Source organism: Vipera berus (genome assembly GCF_964194415.1).
Source record: "Vipera berus genome assembly, chromosome: 10".
NCBI lineage: Eukaryota > Metazoa > Chordata > Lepidosauria > Squamata > Viperidae > Vipera > Vipera berus.
Genome location: NC_138213.1, coordinates 10,080,294 through 10,101,057, shown reverse-complemented (window position 1 = coordinate 10,101,057; position 20,764 = coordinate 10,080,294). Strand labels below are relative to the sequence as shown.

At 46.8% G+C, this 20,764-nt stretch overlaps 2 protein-coding genes across 2 annotated transcripts in view; both read left to right on the top strand.

The window, feature by feature from the left end:
- Nucleotides 1-10,954, top strand: part of RANBP10 (RAN binding protein 10) — a gene marked incomplete at its 5' end in the record, with an annotated part of 41,183 nt that extends 30,229 nt beyond the window's left edge. The window contains 5 exons of the mRNA XM_081335541.1: nt 531-726; nt 1,923-2,047; nt 3,283-3,428; nt 4,982-5,093; nt 6,078-10,954. Of these exons, the coding sequence (XP_081191667.1) occupies nt 531-726; nt 1,923-2,047; nt 3,283-3,428; nt 4,982-5,093; nt 6,078-6,208 (710 nt within the window). The 3' untranslated portion in view covers nt 6,209-10,954. The remainder of the gene's footprint in view (nt 1-530; nt 727-1,922; nt 2,048-3,282; nt 3,429-4,981; nt 5,094-6,077) is intronic.
- Nucleotides 10,955-11,434: 480 nt separating this feature from the next.
- The window catches only part of LOC308672614 (uncharacterized protein), a 61,042-nt gene continuing 51,712 nt past the window's right edge, over nt 11,435-20,764 (top strand). Inside the window, exon 1 of the mRNA XM_081335662.1 lies at nt 11,435-12,017. The gene's annotated coding sequence lies outside the window, so the exon portion shown is untranslated. The remainder of the gene's footprint in view (nt 12,018-20,764) is intronic.

Below are 20,764 nucleotides of genomic sequence, written 5' to 3'. Positions count from 1 at the left end.
ACAGCAGTGTCTTTGGATAATGCTGGCTTCCTCAACTAGGAAATGATGAGCACTGCCCCCTAGAGTTGGACACAACTGGATAGGATAGGGGAAACCTTTAAAGGTAAAAGGTTCCCCCACACACGCATACTAGTTGTTTCCGACTCTAGGGGCTCATCTCCGTTTCAAAGCCGAAGAGCCAGCGCTTGTCCGAGGACGTCTCCGTGGTCATGTGGCCGGCATGACTAGACGCCAAAGGCGCACGGAACGCTGTTACCTTCCCACCGTAGTGGTCCCTATTTTTCTACTTGCATTTTTAGGTGCTTTCGAACTGCTAGGTTGGCAGAAGCTGGGACAAGTAACAGGCGCTCACTCTGTTACACGGTCCTCGGGATTCGACCCGCCAAACTGCCGACCTTCTGATCGACAAGCTCAGCGTCCTAACCCACTGAGCCACCGTGTCCCTCAGGGGAAACCTTTAGTGGGGCTTAAAGTTTTAATCATTAAAAAAGCACTGGGTTTCCCACCTTGACTTCTCTTTCTGTCTTCAGGAGCCGACAGCCCTAGCTGTAGCAATGGGGTGACCTCCATAAAAAGCAAGCAGAGCCACAGTAAATATCCTGCATTGAGTTCGTCCTCCTCCTCTTCATCTTCATCATCCCCTTCATCCGTGAACTACTCAGAGTCCAACTCAACAGATTCTACCAAATCCCAGCAACACAGCAGCACTAGCAACCAAGAAACCAGGTGAGACAGGTGCTTTTTAGGGCAGGCCAGGTGATAACCACAGGTAGTCCTTAACCTACGACCACCGTTGAGTCCAAAATTTTCCATTGCTAGGCAAGACACTTGTAAATGAGTTTTGTTCCGTTTTAAGTCCTTTTTTACTACAGCTGTTAAGTGAATCACTGCAGTTGTTAAGTTAGTAACATGGTTGTTAAGTGAACTTGGCTTCCCCACTGACTTTGCTTGTTCGGAAAGTCGCAAAAGATGATCCCATGACTCCGGGACACCACAACTGTCATAAATATGAGAGTTGCCAAATGTCTGAATGTTGATCACATGATCCTGGAGTTACTGCAACGAACAATGGTCATAAGTCACTTTTTTCAGTCCCGTTGTAACTTCAAACAGTCACTAAAAATGGTTGTAAGTCAAGCAGGACCTGTATAAACACATATCTTTCCATGGTTGTCCAGTTGAATTCACTTTCTGTATAAATCGTACTATGTGGTAACATCCCCAGCATATGGTAGCAGCACCTTGCTGACCTCGGCTGATCTCTGAGGCCAAGTAGAGCAGGCCCAGTTGATGTATAGAATCATCAATGAATCTCAGTGTGGTGGACTACATTGGAGAACCAAAACAATATCACAGTGGACAGCGCCAAAACCTCTTCCATGCTGCAACCAAGGAAATTCTGTGGATGCATCCAGGAAATTCCCCAAGAGTCAAAAGTCCACTTGAAAGAGATTTATTTTTCCTTTCCTGTATTGAGGATGGGTAAATTTTCAGCTACTTGGTAGATTCCATAATGCTGTACAGCAACACGGGCATCCAAAAAAGACCGGCCGATGAGATTTGTTAGGCTGCTTTAGAATCATCCAAGATTATTTTGCTTAATTTGAAGGACCTGTAAATGCCATTTGAGGCTGGCATCAGATGCTTTGGTATACATTGGGGTCTCCCATCTTGGCAGCTTTTAAGTTTTGTGGACTCCCAACTCCCAGAATTCCCCAGCCAACTGTAATTGCTGGGGGATTCTGGGAGTTGAGGTCTTAAAAGTTGCCAAGGTTGGTCTCCTTGCTAGATATTCTAAATTGAATCCATCTGTACCTCCACGGATCTATCCGCTGATGGTGAGGATGTGCCTTTTCCTCTTTTGGCATTTCTTTCGTTCTCTCCTCCGCTCTTTCTCACGACCTCCACCATCTTTATTCAAGTGACAGTGAAATGGAGATGGAGGCGGAGCACTATCCCAATGGAATCCTGGAGAATTCAGCCACCCGAATAATGAATGGCACTTACAAGCATGAAGAAATTCTACAGACTGACGATTCCAGCATGGGTAGGTCTGGCGGGCCTGCGGGCAGAGGAAAGGCCCTTTTTGAGGAAACAGTTCATTATCCAGGGTGGGTGAGGTTCCTTGTGGAAAATTATTGCACATCAGGAGCTTTTCCCAGTCTATCCATTCCTACACCAGGTGGTCCTCGACTTAAAACCACAATTGAGTCCAAAATTTCCATGGCTAAGCAGGGCAGTTGTTAACATGAGTCATTTTGCAACCTTTTTGCCCTGGTTATTAAGCAAATCACTGCAGTTTAAGTGACTCATGCAGTTGCTCAGTGAATCTTGCAGGGGTCCTCAAACTTGGCCATTTTAAGACTTGTGGACTTCAACTCCCAGAATTCCCCAGCCAGCCATGCTGTGAAGGTTGCAAGGGGCGATCACGTGACCCCTGCAGCTGTGGTAAATACATCCCAGTTGCCAAAAGCCCAGATTTTGATCCCATGATCATAGAGATGCTACAACAGTAATAAGTGCGAGGGCTGGTGGCAAGTCACTTTTTTTTCTATACTGTTGTAACTTCAAACTGTCAGTAAATGAATCGGTTGCAAATCAAGGATTACCAGTATTCTAGTTTATTCAACAATTGTATAGAATCCATCCTGGTTTAACACAATGGCTAGACCCAATACTTGTTTACCAAGGGTTTCCCCCCCCCCCACCATATACGATCCAGTATAGAATTTAACTTCCAAAATTTTAAGCCTGTAATATTCAATGTTCATGGATTTGCAATCAGTTCCGGAATGCTGGCGGGGGTGGGGGGAAGGTTAAAAGATACTGGAAAAATGAAGGAATACCATCGGATGAAGAAATAATTTAAAAAAAATACTAGAATGCGTGGAGATGGAGAGAGTGACAATGAGACTGAAAGAAAAAGAAGAAACGGAATATTACCAAACTTGGGACTTATTTTATCGATGGCTAGAGGGAAGAATAAAGGATTAGGAATTAAATATGTATTAGCCAATGTAAACTCAGCACATTTGTTGGAAAATTATTACTGAATCTATGGGGGGAAAAACCCCCAATAAAAAATCTTTTAGAAAAATGGTTAAAAGATTTAAGATGTGCTTCCAGTCAAGGTTTATTTAGAAGACTTTTGTACCCCGTGACTTACATGGCCAATAATTTGGGGGAGGGTTGGGGGGAGGGGTCAGTATGGCTGAAGAAGGCAGATGCTTTGATGCCATGCAGGTTGGTGACCCATGCTTCCGCTTTCCCCCTTCTCTCCAGAGGACGGCTGCCCACAGAGGCAACTCTGTGGAGGGAACCACGCTGCCACCGAGCGGATGATCCAGTTCGGGCGGGAACTCCAGATCCTCAGCGAGCAGCTATGCAGAGACTACGGCAAGAACACAGCCCACAAAAAAATGTTACAGGTACACAGCTTGACTGTTTCCTTCACTAGAGCCGCTCCTCTTTCGTGCAAAATGAGTTCTCTTTTATTTCTGTGTAAAAAAAAAATAAAGATTAAGGTTTTGGCATTATTTAACAGAATAGCAGAGTTGGAAGTGACCTTGGAGGTCTTCTAATGCTAGTCCAACTTCCTGCTCAAGCAGGAGACCCTATACCAGGGGTAGGCAACCTCGGCTCTTTTATGACTCATGGACTTCAACTCCCAGAATTCCTGAGCCAGCCATGCTGAGGGGAAAGGGAGAGGTTTCCAAGCTGAGCCAGGCTGGCTCAGGAATTCTGGGAGTTGAAGTCCATGAGTCATAAAAGAGCCGAGGTTGCCTACCCCTGCCCTATACCATTCCAGACAAATGGCTGTCCAGTCTCTTCTTTAAAAAACCCCAGTGATGGAGAATCCACCACTTCTGGAGGCACACCTTTCCACTGATTTAATTGTTCCCATTGTCAGGAAATGTCTCCTTAGTTCCAAGATTGCTTCTCTCCTTGATTAGTTTCCATCCATTGTTTCTTCTCTTGCCTTCTGGTGCTTTGGAGAATAGGTTGACCCCCTCTTCTTTGTGGAAGTCCCTCAGATAATGGAACACTTTTTGTTTAAAAAGATGAAACCAGGAAGACAGTAAAAGACATTAACAATTCTTAGTGCTCTCCTAGCTTGCTTGTTTTCCTGCAGATGTTTCATTACCCAACTAGGTAACATCATCAGTGCTAATCCTTTATTTTATTTTCCTTTATCGGTATGTTAGATAGAATTCAGCAAAAATTGTCCCAAGGCATTCAGAGCTTGGGGAACCATCAGTGTCCTTGGCAAAATCAGTTAAACCACTCCCCACTAATAAAATAGATTTGGCCTCTCTCTCTCTCTCTCTCTCTCTCTCTCTCTCTCTCTCTCTCTCTCTCTCTCTCTCTCTCTCTCTCTCTCTCTCTCTCTCTCTCTCTCTCTCTCTCTCTCTCTCTCTCTCTCTCTCTCTCTCTCTCTCTCTCTCTCTCTCTCTCTCTCTCTCTCTCCTCCCTCCCTCCCTCTCTCTCTCTCTCTCCCTCCCTCCCTCCCTCTCTCTCTCTCTCTCTCTCACACACACCATCTCTCATGATTATTCCTCTGCATTATTTTCCATCTGTGAAAAAAACAACCTTTTCACTGGTCAGTAGAGGGAGCTGTTGCATTAGTATTCTGTACTTTTGAAGGGGGGAAAAACTGCAGCTTATTTCGTTGAGTTACTGTGAATAAAATTATCCTCCCTCCCCAATTTAAATATAACCTCCCGCAAGTCTTATTAATATTTAAAACAGTACTCAACTGGCTTGGAAAAAATAAACACTGGCCTTGGCCAGTTTACGAATGCAGATCTTGGCACGCCCTACTAGCCCTTTGTGGTTCTCTGCTGTATTATTTGACAACCTCATGCCTTCAAGGCAAGGTAGGAGTACTGTGTCCAAGTGGTCTTGAAATCATGGGAATTGTAGTCTGAAGGGCACCTGCAGAAGAGTAACGCTCTGCTGAGACCTCTTATTACTCTTTCAGGATGCATTCAGCTTGTTAGCCTACTCTGACCCTTGGAACTGTCCAGTCGGCCAGCAGCTGGATCCGATCCAGAGGGAGCCGGTGTGTGCTGCACTCAATAGCGCTATTTTGGGTAAGGAGATGCCAGGAGCCAGTTCTAACTCCGCTTTATGCACCGCTTGAGATGTCTCACGTGGCAGGAATCTTGCTGCATTTTTTTGCCAGTTTTGGCAGATTACCTGTGCTGGAGAGGGAACATAGCTGTGTGTATGTAGGAAAGAGAAAAAAAAGTAAAGAAGAGAAAGAGGAGGCAGTCACGAGAATGACAAAGGAGGCAAGACAGGAGGATGAAAAACATACGTGCCTAAGTTGGCTGCTGCTGCTTCACGTTAGTCAGACAGGTGTCAGCCAAAGCAAATGCCACACTCTGTGATTGCACGGGCTGACTGCTGAAAAAGAGTTTTTCCCTCATAGATTGCTCTGTGAGATAGCTATCCTGTGAAAGCTTTTTTCCATTAGTATTTTCTTTCTATCCTGGGCTTTTTCGAAGGGTCTCCTGAACATTTGGCCCGGATCACTGCCATCTTTTTAAACAGCTACGGGCTAAGATGCTGAATTCCCTAGGCATTTTGGAGCAGCGACTGGGAAGCTGGCAGAAGTAGTAACTCTTCAGCCGTCGCCTTGAGAAAAACGGCTCCAAGTGTCCATCGGGGTCAGATTTTTTTTAGAGAATAGAAGTGGCTGCATCCCGATGTTTCTTGTGGAAGTGTACCACCTTCCCCTGCCTCCCAACAGACCATAACAAGTTGGGGTGCTGGAGAGCACCCTTGCAGTCTTAACAGTAGTGATGTCGTACTGCGATGTCCCTAATTTGCCGGCTTAGCAAATGGCGATTCTGTTTGACTGTTTTGGAAATGCGTCCACCCTCCTACCAGCCAGGTTGCAAGATTGGCTACAAGAGGCTTTCAACATTCCCTCTGGGCCCATCAACCCAAAAACGTTATCTGCCAACTGTAGGACTGTTGGGGGTGGGCGGAGGAGGGGAGGGGAGGGGAGGGGAGCAAGACACAGTCTCTTTGCATGACCTGTACATCCTCTGGTCTCTTTCTCTCCTCAGAGTCTCAGAACCTGCCAAAGCAGCCCCCCCTGCTGCTCGCCCTGGGCCAGGCCTCGGAGTGCTTGCGACTCATGGCTCGCGTGGGCTTGGGCTCCTGCTCCTTCGCCAGAGTGGACGACTATTTGCACTAGCCACTGAGTGAGGCAGAGTGACCCCCTCCAGTTGCTGCCCTTTCACCTCTTCCTGCCTTGCGGTTTCTCACCTGCGCCCGCCCTCTGCCCGCTGCCCAGCAGAAGGACACAGTGTTGACTGAGGCGGGAGGGGAGGAAGAGGAGGAGGAGAGGACCCTAGACGCGCCTTCGTTGCTCACCCTGGAAACTGCTCGCAGGGGCCCCCACCCCAACGCCCCATCCTGCCCTCCCATCACGGCCTCCCATCCTTCTTTGCCCCACAGCACTTGGCCTTCTCACTGGTCCTTCTGATGTAGCGCCTTCTGACTTTAGGATTTTACCTTTATTTTATTATGTTATTTTATTTGTCTGACTGAGCCACCAGTATTTATACCTGGGGAGTTTGTGCTGAGCTGGTTTCTAATTCATTTAGAGATAAAAGTGTATCTGAGTTGGTGATGGCCTGTTTTGCTTTTTTGTTTTAACTTTTATTTTTACCTTCGGAGAAACCTACTGGCACGTGTGCTCCTTGGACAGTATTGTTCACTGTTGCTGGTCCTCATAAAAAAAAACACCAAGCGTCTGAATGTGCTTGTTGGAATATTAGCCATGCTATCCAAACAAAAGAGTTGTATCTTCTTTTTTTTTCTGTGCCTCTTGACACACAGCCCTGAGAAACCCTACGGATGCAGCCTGGGAACTAATCTGGGGAGAGGCTGAGATTGGGAACAACAAGAGGATCTGTTCCCAACTGTCCCTTTAATAGGATATCCTGCAGTGCTTGGAAAGAGAACTGGTGCGGCCAGAGTTATGTCCCCAAACTCTGTGGAGACGCAGTAAGAGCTCTTAAGGCAATCAGACAGGAGGGCATCGCTGTGGGAATTTTGTTGCTGAGCTACAGCTTCCCAAACTGCTCATTATTGGCCATGCTGACTGGGTTGCTGGGAGCTTGGCAACTGCTGGAGGAACGCAGGTTTCCTCCATCGAAGCAAGGGATCCTAGGCTGATGCTAAGGGACTTCTCCTTTGTCACATCTGGTCACATTTAGGCAACTCACCATCTAAAACTTGCCACAAAGAGGAAGGGAGAAGAAAGCTTCCTAATCCTGGTACCCAAACGGCTGCCTGGAATGGAATCGAGGTGGAATGGAAAATGGCAGCTCTGTATTAATCCAACATTTTCTTCCTTCCTTTTTAATCTAGAGGCTTCTTCCTAAGGTCTTTCCTTATAGAGTGGACATGCGTCTCCGTGTCAGTTGTGAACCATGAAAAGATGAGGTCTTCAAAATGTCAAGAAACCCCTCACCAGTCTTTGAGTTTGTGAAGCCAACTTTTTATTTCATCGTTTCGTTGCCTCCATGCCTTTGATATTACACTGATAGGACAATAGTACAAAAGCCTTGTTTTTATCCTGCTTACCCCAATCGAAAAGAGGGCGCAAAGCAATTTTCTTTTTTTTTTTAAAGAAAGAAAAATGCAGTTTTACTCCAAGGAATAGCCTTTAAAAAAAAAACAAAAACAAAATTTGGGAATCATTTTCCAAAGTTACATATTGTAAGATCCTTACAAAATACTGCTGGAATAACAGGTTGGAAACTCCAGTCTAATTTAATTTACCCAAGTGAATTATAACCAGATATTTTTATAGTACAACAGAGGAATCCTGCTGTACTAAAAGCTTGTTAACATTTGAAATATAATTATTGGCTTGCCGGTACATTTCAATATTTTGCCGAGCTTTTAAAATAGTTTTTTTTTTAATTGGGAAGAATTTTTAAAAATCCATAAGCTCAACAGGCAAGGCATTTTAATTAAAACCGAGCATTTGCAGCAGATAACACAAAAGAGAGGTTTCTGATTTGATGAAGAAAATGCTTCCACGGAGGGTGAATTTTAATTGCAGTAGCATAGAGATGGCTTTTTTGAGGGGGGTTGTTAAGGTAGCTGTAACGGAAAAAAAAAATGCATCTATGCACAGATGAAGTACATTTGGAATATTATGCAAGCATCACCAGTTAGGTGGAACCTGGAGAAATAATAAAGTGGTGCAACTTCCGTTGATTTCTGCGAGGGTCCCTCCGGTTGCTCAGCAGGGACCAACTTTTGCTTTCAGGTTTCTACGTAAGACCTGCCAAGTTCAGAAGACCAAGCGTTACTGCCTCCATGGCAGATCAGGACTGAATTTTAGTGCCAGATACTGAAAGAAAAAATGGGCACATCGAAGAATTGACTAAACAGAAAAGACCGTTCCAGATCCTGATTACATTGCATAGTTTGGCTATTATGGCTCCCTTGCACTGATTAGATCAAAATGAAATTATATATATATATATTTTTGTTCGCACTTTTGACAAGCAGAAATATCTACCCAACATCCCTTTTGCTTGGATGGTCACGAAGTTGTACGTTTACTGTTATTGGACCTTAACTTTGCCTTCTACCTTTTAAGGACTTGTAATTATAACACCAAACATAAAATTACGGTAGCACCAAATACTTCGTGCCAGCTTAAAAGCAGACTGATTTGCCCAGCATCCATCTTTTGTAACTTCTTGCGTTTAGGCTTCATAAGAGTTCCCAGCGTTTGAATTCCAATTTTAAATGTTCACCATCTTAAGATGAGCTTCAGCAAACCAATCTCTTGCTTATTCGGTAGCAGATTTTTTTTCCTGCTTAATTTGTTTTCTCCAATTTCCATCTCATCCCTTTTTCAAGTTGCTTCCGGAAGCTTGTTGTTGTTGTTGTTGTTCTTTGCTGTCTGCTGCTTTTTTCCAAAGCTGTGGCTTCTTTGCCGTCCTTTGCTTAAAAGTCAACTCTGTTCATGGCAGTTTTTGCACTCCTAAGATTTTTTTTTTCTCAGACAAGCTAGTTGGTGATGTGGTAACGCCAGTTTTCTAAAAGAGCAGGCCTAACTTTTGCTCAAAGACAATCTGCATTTGTTGGCTCAACATTTTGATGCCTCAGTCCTGTAGATACGGCAGGTGAAATTTAATTTAGGAAGCATTTGAGTCAACGCTATGCCTGGTTCAGAGGCTTATGAGTCACTTGGAATGTGATCTAAGATAATCAGATATTTGAATACTAGTTATAATTGCCCTAAAGAGACCACAGTACATATATTATGGGAAAGGATTGTTTGAAATCCTACGGAATCTTTGAAGGGAAGAAGATTTAAATTGCGTTTGCGGTTAAAGCCTTTCACCATTTTCAGGGGCACAAAAAAGCGCATAATCTTGGAGTTCTCAATACTCAGATCAGCAAAAAGGGGCAGAGGAGTGTCTAGCCTGAAAGCCACAGTTTACATTTAGTCTCAATTTTAAGATGAAACCTGACAGAGATAATTAGGTTCTGCCAGGTGATAATGAGATTGTATCAAGCGCATATCTTAGGATAAAAAATAGTTTTTATTAAAAAGATTTTACGTAGATAAGAAATTCAAAGAAAGAAAATATTTTCTTTCTGACAGCATCTGACCGATTTTGTCACCCTGCCAGAAACCTTTTGCAAACAATCCCATCCGATTTCAGGTTTTTATCAACCGTTAATCAGGACAATGGTAACTCAAGGCCTGGCAACTTTTTTTCTGATTGTTTGCCATGTTGATCTTATAAATCGCTGCCCTTGGTGTCTGTAAAATGGATACTGGGAAATCCCGAATGCAAGAGTTGATTATCGTCTAGCGGTGGAATAATCTGCAATTATGCTTTCACAACTGTTGGAAGACAATGGCTAATTATAGTCCAACGTCTCTGGAGGAGTTAGAATGGGAAGGATTGTTGATTGGGAGGAATTTCAGAGCCCCAGGTAGCTGTCCTTGTTCAAAGAACCATCTCATTTTTCTTCCATGTAGCTTTTGCAACCAGTTCCAGGAGTTTTGGGCTGTAAATTAAAAAGTTCTAGGACCGGAGTGTCACCTACCAATGATTCAAACTGGCTAGCTTGATGTCAATCGTCACTTTTTTCAGCAAGGAACAGCAGTCACGTCAACAAGAATTGGTGCTTCATTTATCCCCCATTATGGTCCTCAGCATTCTGTAACCAAATAAAAGTGCCAAATCCTCTTATCCAATGGATTTATTTACCGGTGTTGTTTTGGGCACTTCTTTTGGGAATATTTGAGATGTATAATAGATGAAGAAGAATGCTAATGGTCATTATCAAATAAGTTTGTTCAAATCTTTGGACTTGAGGATTGTTTTTTTTTTCTTTAAAAAAAATTGGGCTGGAGATGTAAGATTTGGGTGCCATCTGCTCATCTTGAACTAGCAAGAAAGATTACTGGCAGGCATAAATGGATTACATTTTGGATCTGACATTAAAAAAAAAGAAACACGGAGTTCTTTATTTTTCTCTTCCTCTCGCTTGTTTGCAAACTCAGGTACCAGCTCTGGCATGGCATCTCAAACCCTTTTTGGTTTCAATGATTTCATTATGATACCAACTGTAAGGATTTTTTTTTTAAAAAAAGTATTCTATCAAATAAACTGGCCGAGCAGAATGTGGGGTTCCACCATGCTTCTGCAATCTCACTTTTCATTTTCCTGTTATTGAGGACTTGACGGATCTCTTTCCAAGCTATGCACATTGGATCAGTTTCTGCTTAGTATTTGTGAGTTCAGTTAAACCAACTCTAGCATGAAAACCTTCCCAAAAGGAGGACATTTTAACTGACAAAAAAAAGAGAGAAATTGTACTGGAAATATAGAAACCCACAGTCTGTTGTATTTTGACAGAATTATTTTTATTAAAAATATGCATCTGTGCACTTGCTCGTGTCCTGTCTCACTTGCCTGTGCTCCAGTCTGGTGCTTGTGTATGTGTTGCTTAATTGAGAGAAGAACTTTTGTTCTATATCAGACATGTCAAACACAAGGCCCGGGGGCCGGATCCGGCCCACGAAGTGGTTTCATGTGGCCCGCAAAGCCATCCTGGAAACAGTGAGGGAACGGCCCCCACTGCCTTGGCCCTGGCCCAGAGACCCTCCTCCTGCCAGAGACCCTCAGATCTGTCCCACTCCTGCCCAGGCCCCCATAGGCACCCTTGATGGGAACGATGTACAGCTGGCCATGCCCATCCAGTAGGCCATACGCACCTTAGCCACGCCCACCCAGTAGGCCACGCCCACCCAGGCCATACCCACCCGGCCCCCTGAGGGCAACCGCAATGCTGATGCAGCCCTCAATGAAATTGAGTTTGACACCCCTGTTCTATACGGTAGTCCCTGACCACCATTGCGGCCAACGTTTCCACTGCTAAACAAGACAGTTGTGAGGTGAGTTGAAAGTCAGTTTTATTGCCAGCCGGTGGTGCCTGAGCTACGCATGCCTTCACCAGCCTTGGTTCCAAACCGCCTGGCCTCATCTTTATGTTCATATGTGTGCATTTGTTAGTTCACATCTGTATTCCCAGTTGTCATTTGTATCTGATTGTAGAGAAGTATAGTACAAGTGTTTTGTAGTGAGATCGTTTGGATTAAGTCGTCATCGGGAACAGGATGAAGGCAAGCTTGACCAGGTGGAAGAGCCATCAGAATGCACATCTAAAGCAGGGTTCCCAACCGGGGGTGTGAGACGATATTCCAGGGGGAATGAAAACTTGGGTTAAGAAGTTTCAAAATTATAGTGTATATGCATAATTTGTTTTGAACTTTTGTAAGGGGGTGCAAGAGTATATCAGAAGCGTTCTAGAGGTGCGGGGTATAGAAAAGGTTGGGAGCCACTGAAGCATTTGTTCCTTTATTTTTTAAGATAACCCAGTATGAGGGAAAATTTAGATCTCATGTGAGTTCCAGTCTTTAGAGGAGTTATGGTGTCAGATAAGAATCGAGGTAAGTATTGGCATCAATCTTAAACCAATGGAGCAGTTAACATAAGGACTAAAAGCAAAAGGCGTACATTGTTAGATCTCCACACTCTCTCTTAGCTGGGAATCTTGTTCCTTCTCCACAAGCATTTTAATCATCCTGCTTGCTGTTAATGCGGAATATGGGCCTCCCAACCAGATGTTGTTTAACTGCAACAGCCAGCACAACTCACCACAATTCTAAAGGTCCGAGAGCGTGAGGCTGCCAATTTCCACTTTTTTAATTATAATGTTGAATAATAGCTTGTTTGGATGTTATAGCTTAAATGTATATGCCCTTCCCTATTCAGCCCAGGTGCCCTTGGGGCAATGTAATTGACAAAGACAATATTTCACAGAACAGATCTAAAGCTTTTGGCAGACAAAATTAAATAAACGTGAAAAAAATATCAGGTAAGTTTTTAAATACTTAAGAATTGTTTCAAATTGAATTGAAGTTCAGTGCTGAAAAGAATATAGGCTTAGATTTTTGCATTGCAAAAATCAAGCGTCCTGCCAACATTCATGGTCTTCAGAATCAAATTTCTATCACAGTACAGAAAAAAGCATTTTTTATGATCTTAATAAATCAGTTGTTTATTTCTTTATTCCCCTTCTACAAATATGTAGGATATTAAAGCTAAACACCAGGACTTTAAATTCCTTTATACACCTGTTTATCTGATCATGGAAACGAGCAGATTTAATAGCTTCTTATTTCTTGCATATAGCCCTTAGTAGGTGTAGTTCTTTTTCATTTTTTCCTTTGAGCATTTTGAAGATGCTTACGTTTCTCTGTTTTTTGTGAATAGCACATAAGGTGGAGCTTTTTGGGTGTAAGTGTACAACGAGTATGGAAACTAATTAGTGCCAATTACTGAATGCATTTTGTGAAACTCGTAGGCGACTCCCTTTAAATGCCTAATGCTCACTTGGATTGTCTCCCTCACTTGAGCCCCGGGCCTCAGATGTTTGTTTGATTTCATATTTTGGTGCTGCTCAACTCCAGACCAAGTCTGGGTGGCTTGTAGTATACATACAATAAGATAGATACAAACACCATTAATGGAAACTTAATGCTGAGTTCCATTCTTACTGAAAAAAATTGCCTCAGGGTGTTCTTTCAAATTGCATCTAGTTTATTTCCTTTGCCTGTGTTGTGACTCAGGGTCAGCCTGTGGGTCCGACAGCCGGCTCCGATGTATCGGAGGACTCAGATGTGGGGGAGGAGGGAAACGAACCGGCTGATGATGATTTGGAGACTTTGCAGAGTCCTCAGCCGGGAACCTCTGCTCAGCTGTGTGAGCCCGAGAGTGCGGAGGATGATGACCCACAGCTGGCCCTGTTCAAGGACGCCCGACGCAGGAGGCAGTCGAGCAGGGACAAACAAAGGAAGGCTATGGGACTCCTCGGGAGGAGGCACAGGGAGACCACGCCCTGAGCTCTCTATAAAAGGAGTGTTTGGGGAGGGGCTGGTTGCTGAAAGCAACTCTTTTGCTTGAAGATAAGCTCTTGTGTGTTTACTATTAAATCTTGGCAGAAGCCTTTTAGCCTTGGACGCTTTCCAGTCTCTTCTTTTGATTAGGGGTGCGAGAAGAGGGCTGGTTCAGAACAGTTTGCTTTCAGCCACCCACCCCTTAATACTACGATGGAGCAGCTTCTTGCCGAGAATGCCCAGCTCAACCAGCAACTCACCTTGCTGGCCACTCAGGTGGCACAACTGCAGGCTCAGGTACATGCTGCCCCCCCACCCAGGAGGAAATGTCAGATAGCTATGCCGGATAAATTTGCTGGTAAACCAGAACTGTTTCCTGCCTTCCTGGGACAATGCCAGCTTTATATCAGCGTGAGAGCAGCTGATTTCCCCACTGACCGAGATAAGGTGGGATTCGTGTTGAGCCTTCTGTCGGGAGATGCAGCTCGTTGGGGCACGCCTCTGTTGGCACAGCCTAGCCCTTTGTTGGATAACTTTGGGGGGTTTTGTGACCATATGCGCCTCATGTACGAGGACCCGATTAAGGCGCAGACCGCCACCCGACGCCTGAAAGCTTTGAGGCAGGGTCAGCGCCCTCTACAGGCCTATATCAGCGATTTCCGGCTGCTTAGCCAGGATTCCGCCTGGAATGAGGCTGCGCTCGTGGATGCCTTTCAGGATGGCTTGTCAGAGGAGATGTTGGATGAGCTGGCCCGCGTGGACATTCCCTCAGACCTGAATGGGCTGATCCATCTTTGTCTGCGGATCGATGCCCGGCTGCAGCAGCGTAAGAGTCGCCGTGCCACCCCACAGACCCCTGCCGCCCCTGTTGTGCGTGAGCCCCCAGTCCAGAGGGAGGAGCCAATGGAGCTGGGTGCCGCCAGGTCCCGTCTATCGGTGACGGAAATGGACAGACGACGATCGGAGGGGTTGTGTTTTTACTGTGGGGACCCTGGACATTTGGCTGCTTCTTGCCCGAAGAAGCGTCAGCGGGCGTCAGTGACCAAGCCTGCCCCGAGAAAGTCCCCTGCTTTGCTATCGGGAAACGGCCCGAGCCCGATCTAGACGGTGTGAAAGATCGGGCGACCCACAACGATCACGCCGAGCGACGCCGTTCCGACGGTGCCTGTGAACCTCCACGGCATTTGATTCTGGAGGCACGACTGATCCTTCCTGGCAAGCCAGAGGGGATTCCGGTCCATGCCTTAATTGACTCTGGGGCTACCACTAACTTTATGGATTCGGCCTTTGTGGCCAAATGGGCTGTTCCCCAGTGTCCGGTGGATCCGCCCATGCTTGTGGAGACCATCGATGGTCGAGTGCTCCTGTCCGGGCCTATCACGGCCGCCACGCAACCCGTGTGTATGGCCATCAGTACCCATGTGGAGGCCATTCAGTTCTACGTCACTTCGGATCTGCACTTCCCCGTGGTCTTGGGACTGGCGTGGCTCCGGGCGCATGATCCACAGATCTATTGGTCTCAGAACTTGGTCACCTTCCCAAGTTTGCAGTGCGTGGACCACACCCGCCATATCTGTGCCGGCCAGGTGGAGGGTTCCCCAGGGGTTTCCTTGCCTCCCGAACTGTCCGACTTTGCTGACGTGTTCAGCGAGTCAGAGGCGGACCAATTACCCCCGCACAGGCCCTACGACTGCTCCATTGACCTAGTCCCTGATGCGCCTCTCCCAGTGGGGCGTTTGTACTCCATGTCGGAGCCCGAGTTGGCTGCATTGCGGGACTTCCTGACAAAGAACTTGGCTCGTGGTTTCATCCGGCCCTCGTCCTCGCCAGTGTCTGCGCCCGTGCTCTTCGTCAAAAAGAAGTCGGGCGAGTTACGGCTTTGCTGTGACTACCGGAAACTCAACGCTATCACGGTGCGTAACCGCTACCCGCTGCCCCTCATCCCCGAGCTCTTGGACCGACTCCGGGAGGCTAAGATCTTCACGAAACTGGACCTGCGTGGAGCTTACAACCTCGTCAGGGTTCGGCCGGGTGATGAGTGGAAGACGGCGTTTGGTACTCGCTATGGACATTTCGAGTACACGGTGATGCCGTTTGGCCTGACCAACGCCCCCGCTGTGTTTCAGCATTTTATGAATGACATCTTTCGGGATCTGTTGGACCAGTTTGTTGTGATTTACCTGGACGACATCCTGATTTACTCCCCGTCGCGTGAAGCGCATCATCAGCATCTCCGTCAGGTCCTGCAGCGCCTCCGGAAACATCGGCTGTTTGCCAAGTTGGAGAAGTGCCAGTTCTACCAGGTGACCATTGATTTCTTGGGTCACCGCATTTCTCCTGAGGGCATCGCCATGGAACCGAGTAAAGTTGAGTCGTTGCAGAGTTGGCAACCCCCGCGTCGCGTGAAGGATATTCAGCGACTTCTTGGATTTGCCAACTACTATCGGACATTCATCCCTGGCTTTGCTGCCTTGACAGCCCCCCTCACCCGGCTCCTGCAGAAGAAGACTCGGTTCCAGTGGAACGCCCCCGAACAACAGGCGTTCCAAGCTTTGAAGGACGCCTTCATGAAGGAGCCCATCTTGAAGCATCCTGACCCGCAACGGCCGTTTGTCGTGGAGGCGGACGCCTCCGACATTGCCATTGGGGCCGTGTTGCTCCAGGCAGCGACGCCCAACGGTACCCTTTTCCCTTGCGCGTATCACTCTCGGAAATTGAATCCCTCGGAGCGCAACTATACCATCTGGGAGAAGGAGCTGCTGGCCATCAAGGCGGCGTTCGAGGCTTGGAGGCATCATCTGGAGGGGGCGCGGCATCAAATCGAGGTCCGGACGGACCACAAGAATCTGGAAAGCCTGCAGACCGCTCGGAATTTGAACCAACGCCAGATCCGGTGGTCCCTCTTCTTTGCGAGGTTTGACTTCCGGGTGCGGTACATACCAAGCGGGCACAACCAGAGAGCGGATGCTCTGTCCAGGAAGCCCGAGTACACCCGAGTGGAAGACAAGCTTCCGCCCAGGACCGTGATCCCCGTCGAGTCTTTTGCTGCGGTGCGGGAGCCGGTGGATATACGGGCTCGGATCCGGGAGGCGCAGCAGCAGGAGGCGTGGGTGGCTCAGCGGAAGGAAGAGGTGGGGCCAGATTCGCCTTGGTCGGTCACGGATGGACTCCTGTATTATCGTGACCGGCTCTATGTTCCAGGAGGGCCACTCAGGGGACTCGTCCTCAGCCAATGTCATGATAACCCGGCTGCGGGGCATTTTGGCCTGTTCAAGACTCTGAACCTGGTCTCCCGTACGTTCTGGTGGCCCCGAGTCCGACACGATGTCCAGTCTTATGTCACCTCCTGCGTCCCATGCAGGCAGGCCAAGTCAGCGACAGGGGCCCCGCCTGGTTTACTGCAGCCTTTGCCAACGCCCAAGAGACCCTGGGGGGCTGTGTCCATGGACTTTCTGACGGATCTACCCCCATCCTCCGGCTTCACGACAGTGTTTGTGGTGGTGGACATGTTGACCAAGATGGCGCACTTCATCCCCTGTCGCGGCTTACCGTCAGCTCGCGCCACTAGTCGCATGTTCATCCAACAGGTGTTCCGGCTGCACGGCCTTCCCGATAGAGTCGTCTCCGATAGGGGGGCCCAGTTTACAGCCCGCTTCTGGCAGGAGTTGATGCGGGCGTTGGACATTAAGGTTTGCCTCTCGTCCGCGCATCATCCTCAGACCGACGGGGGTACCGAGAAGGTCATCGGCATCTTAGAGCAGTATCTGCGCTGCTACGTTAACCTGCAGCAGGACAATTGGGTGGACTATTTGGCCATAGCCGAGTTTGCCTTTAACAACTCGCAGCACACCTCCACGCAGATGACACCGTTCTTGGCCAATGTGGGTTATCACCCCCGGTTTTTCCCCCTTTCTCCCGTGGACTCACCGGAGCCGGCAGCGAACGAATTCATGGCGGAGTTACAGGCGATCCATCGGTTGGTGCGACGGCAGCTGGAGAAGGCCAAGGCCGACTACAAGAGGTTCGCCGATCGGTCGAGAAGGGATACGCCTCCACTATCGGTGGGGGATCGGGTCTGGCTGTCCACCAGGAACCTACCATCCACTCGGCCGGCGAGGAAGCTGGACCACCGTTACCTTGGACCGTTCCCAGTCGAGGCCGTCATCAACCCGGTCGCCTATCGTTTAACTCTGCCACGTTCCCTGCGCGTGCACCCCGTCTTCCATCGGTCCTTGTTGGTCCCCGAACAACCGGCTTGTCCACTTCGCCAAGCGGAACCTCCCCCATCAGGACCTCGTGATGGCGACAGCACCCCCGAGTACGAGGTCGCCAGCATCAGGGATTCCCGCTGGCTGAAAGGTCGCTTCCAGTACCTGATCGAGTGGAAAGGGTACGGGCCGGAGGACTTCACATGGGAAGACGCGACCGCCGTTCATGCCCCTGCGTTGGTGACTGCGTTTCACGAACAGTTCCCATCCCGACCGCATCCGGATCGGCAGACCCGGGGGAAGGGCCCTGCGGTGCGGGATAGTGTTGTGACTCAGGGTCAGCCTGTGGGTCCGACAGCCGGCTCCGATGTATCGGAGGACTCAGATGTGGGGGAGGAGGGAAACGAACCGGCTGATGATGATTTGGAGACTTTGCAGAGTCCTCAGCCGGGAACCTCTGCTCAGCTGTGTGAGCCCGAGAGTGCGGAGGATGATGACCCACAGCTGGCCCTGTTCAAGGACGCCCGACGCAGGAGGCAGTCGAGCAGGGACAAACAAAGGAAGGCTATGGGACTCCTCGGGAGGAGGCACAGGGAGACCACGCCCTGAGCTCTCTATAAAAGGAGTGTTTGGGGAGGGGCTGGTTGCTGAAAGCAACTCTTTTGCTTGAAGATAAGCTCTTGTGTGTTTACTATTAAATCTTGGCAGAAGCCTTTTAGCCTTGGACGCTTTCCAGTCTCTTCTTTTGATTAGGGGTGCGAGAAGAGGGCTGGTTCAGAACAGCCTGGACATTTTTTTCCGTTAAAACACATGGCTTCAGACATAGTGAAGTGTGGTGGTTCATAAAATCCGAAAGCATTTTGTGATCGGTTTGAACTTGTTGGTCCCAAGGAAGCAAACAAAGTCATTATAACTGTGAGCTAGGACCATCTGCTGATTAGATTCATGTCTCCTGTTTGGTGGAAAGTTGCCCAGGAGGCAACGTGCTGCTGAGTTCTAGTGATGCTTAATTCTTTGCCAAGAGAGGGGGGTTCTTCCTCTGCCTCCTAGAGATACTGCTGCTGCTATTGCTTCACTTCTTCCTCAAAGAGACGCGGCTAAACCTCAACGTGCTGCATTGCCTTGTGGTGAGATGGGCCCCAAATGAATTTAATAAAGCAAAATACAATGAAGCGTGTGCTGACACGAGCAGAAACTCAAGAATTCTTGAAAGAGAGAGTGCCTGTGTGAAAACAACGCACAACACGAGATAAGTGTCAGAATTAGCTATATGCCTGAATTGGACAATGCCAAATTGAATAATCAAGTAGTTGATCCAAATCCTGAGAAATCCAAAAAATGTCAAGACAAATTTGTAGCACAATACTGGAAGAAGGAAGACCTGCCTACAATTGAAGATTGGACTTTGAAAGTTTCGAACTTGGCAGAAATGGCTAAAATTTCGGCACATGTGAAAGATCACTCGTAACAGATAGATAGTGGAATGGAGAAGATGGATAGATTTTATTCAGAACAAATATGGGACTACAAAGTATCATTTAGCATTTGAATAGTTATTAGTTATTGTAATTAGAGGCTATAATTTTTTTTCTATGGTTAAGGAGAGTTAAAGCACAATAGGGTTTAAAGTAATTATAGTAATTAGAATATTTTAGAGTAAGATTGTATGATGTAATACCCTGTATTCGGCTCTGGGAAGTCGGGGGGGGGGGTGTTGGGATGGGAGGGATGGGGAGAGGGGTGGGGTAGATGGGGTATATGTTTCAAAAATGTATTTTAAAACTTTTCAATTAAAAAAAAACATTGGTAGTACAATGGTAGAATGGACTATTGCAGGCTAATTCTCCCCACAGCCTGGAATTTTGACCCTGACAGGTCTCAAAGGTTGACTCAGCCTTCCATCCTTCCAAAGTCGGTAAAATGAGGACCCAGATTTTTGGGGGGGGGGAACAAGATGCTGACTCTGCAAATGGCTTAGAGAGGGATGTAAAGCACGATGAAGCTGTATATAAGTCTAAGTGCTATCACTCTTGCTAATTTTTATATGGAGCAATCCAGCAGAGACGAATAGGCACAAAAGGTGCCTATTGTTGATCTCAATATTTGCCAAAGCTGTTGCCATTCCCAATGTGTAGACGACGTTCCTCAGAAGATCTAAAGGTGGGTGTTGCCCATTCCTTATGATGTTAGTTCCCGTAATGAGAAGATGCAATTGAAACATGCTGAAGAGATGGTAAAAGCAGACGACTTCTCTGTTTTCAGCATCCTGGCGACGGGATCCGATCGAGGGATCGGTCTGGGTCTGGTGAAGAGGTTTCTGGAGCTGCCGTGTCCACCCAAATGGGTTTTTGCTACAACTCTTGACCTGGAGGGAGAAGAAACCAAGGTAAGAATCTGTTAGCATAGGATGGCTTAGGAATGGTGGTTAAGAAATTGAACTGAGGCTGAATATCAAGCTTGCATTTTGAGCACACCAGTAATATTGGACCCACATAGCTATATGCACTGGTTGTATTTTTTCCCTTTTGCAGCAAGCAATTCTAAACAGCACAGATTGTGTTCTATTTAAATAATGTATCATTCCTTTTTTTCTTTTTTCTTAAATTCTGTTCGCTTGTTAACCTCTTTTTGATTCCCTGTTTTTTCTTCTGCATGGCATACTTTTTTTGTGTGATTTTCAACCAAAAATATTTTTTGTAAAAAAGTGCCATTCAAAGTACAGGAAAGCAGTAAGCAAAATAAATTACTGTAAATCATAATACAAGAGGTGAGGAAAAAATAATGGGCTATTTTGCTCCTAATTGTTGTCCAGATATGCATTGGGCTATTCTAAAAGGTTCAAAGGAGGGGGTGACTTCAATGCCGAACCATTCAAGATTTACACCTTTCAACTTTCCCTCCTTGAATCTCTTTCAGTTTGAACTGTTGGAGAATATGTGCTTGTATATGAAGTGGCTAAGACACTGTCCCCCTCATATTTTAAGATTCAAGGCAGGGTTAACTCATTTATTTGGGAAGTCATAATAGCAGAAGACAGGGGAAAGATTCACATATTAAAACAAATTAGAAGAATTCCACTTTAGAAATACTAGAA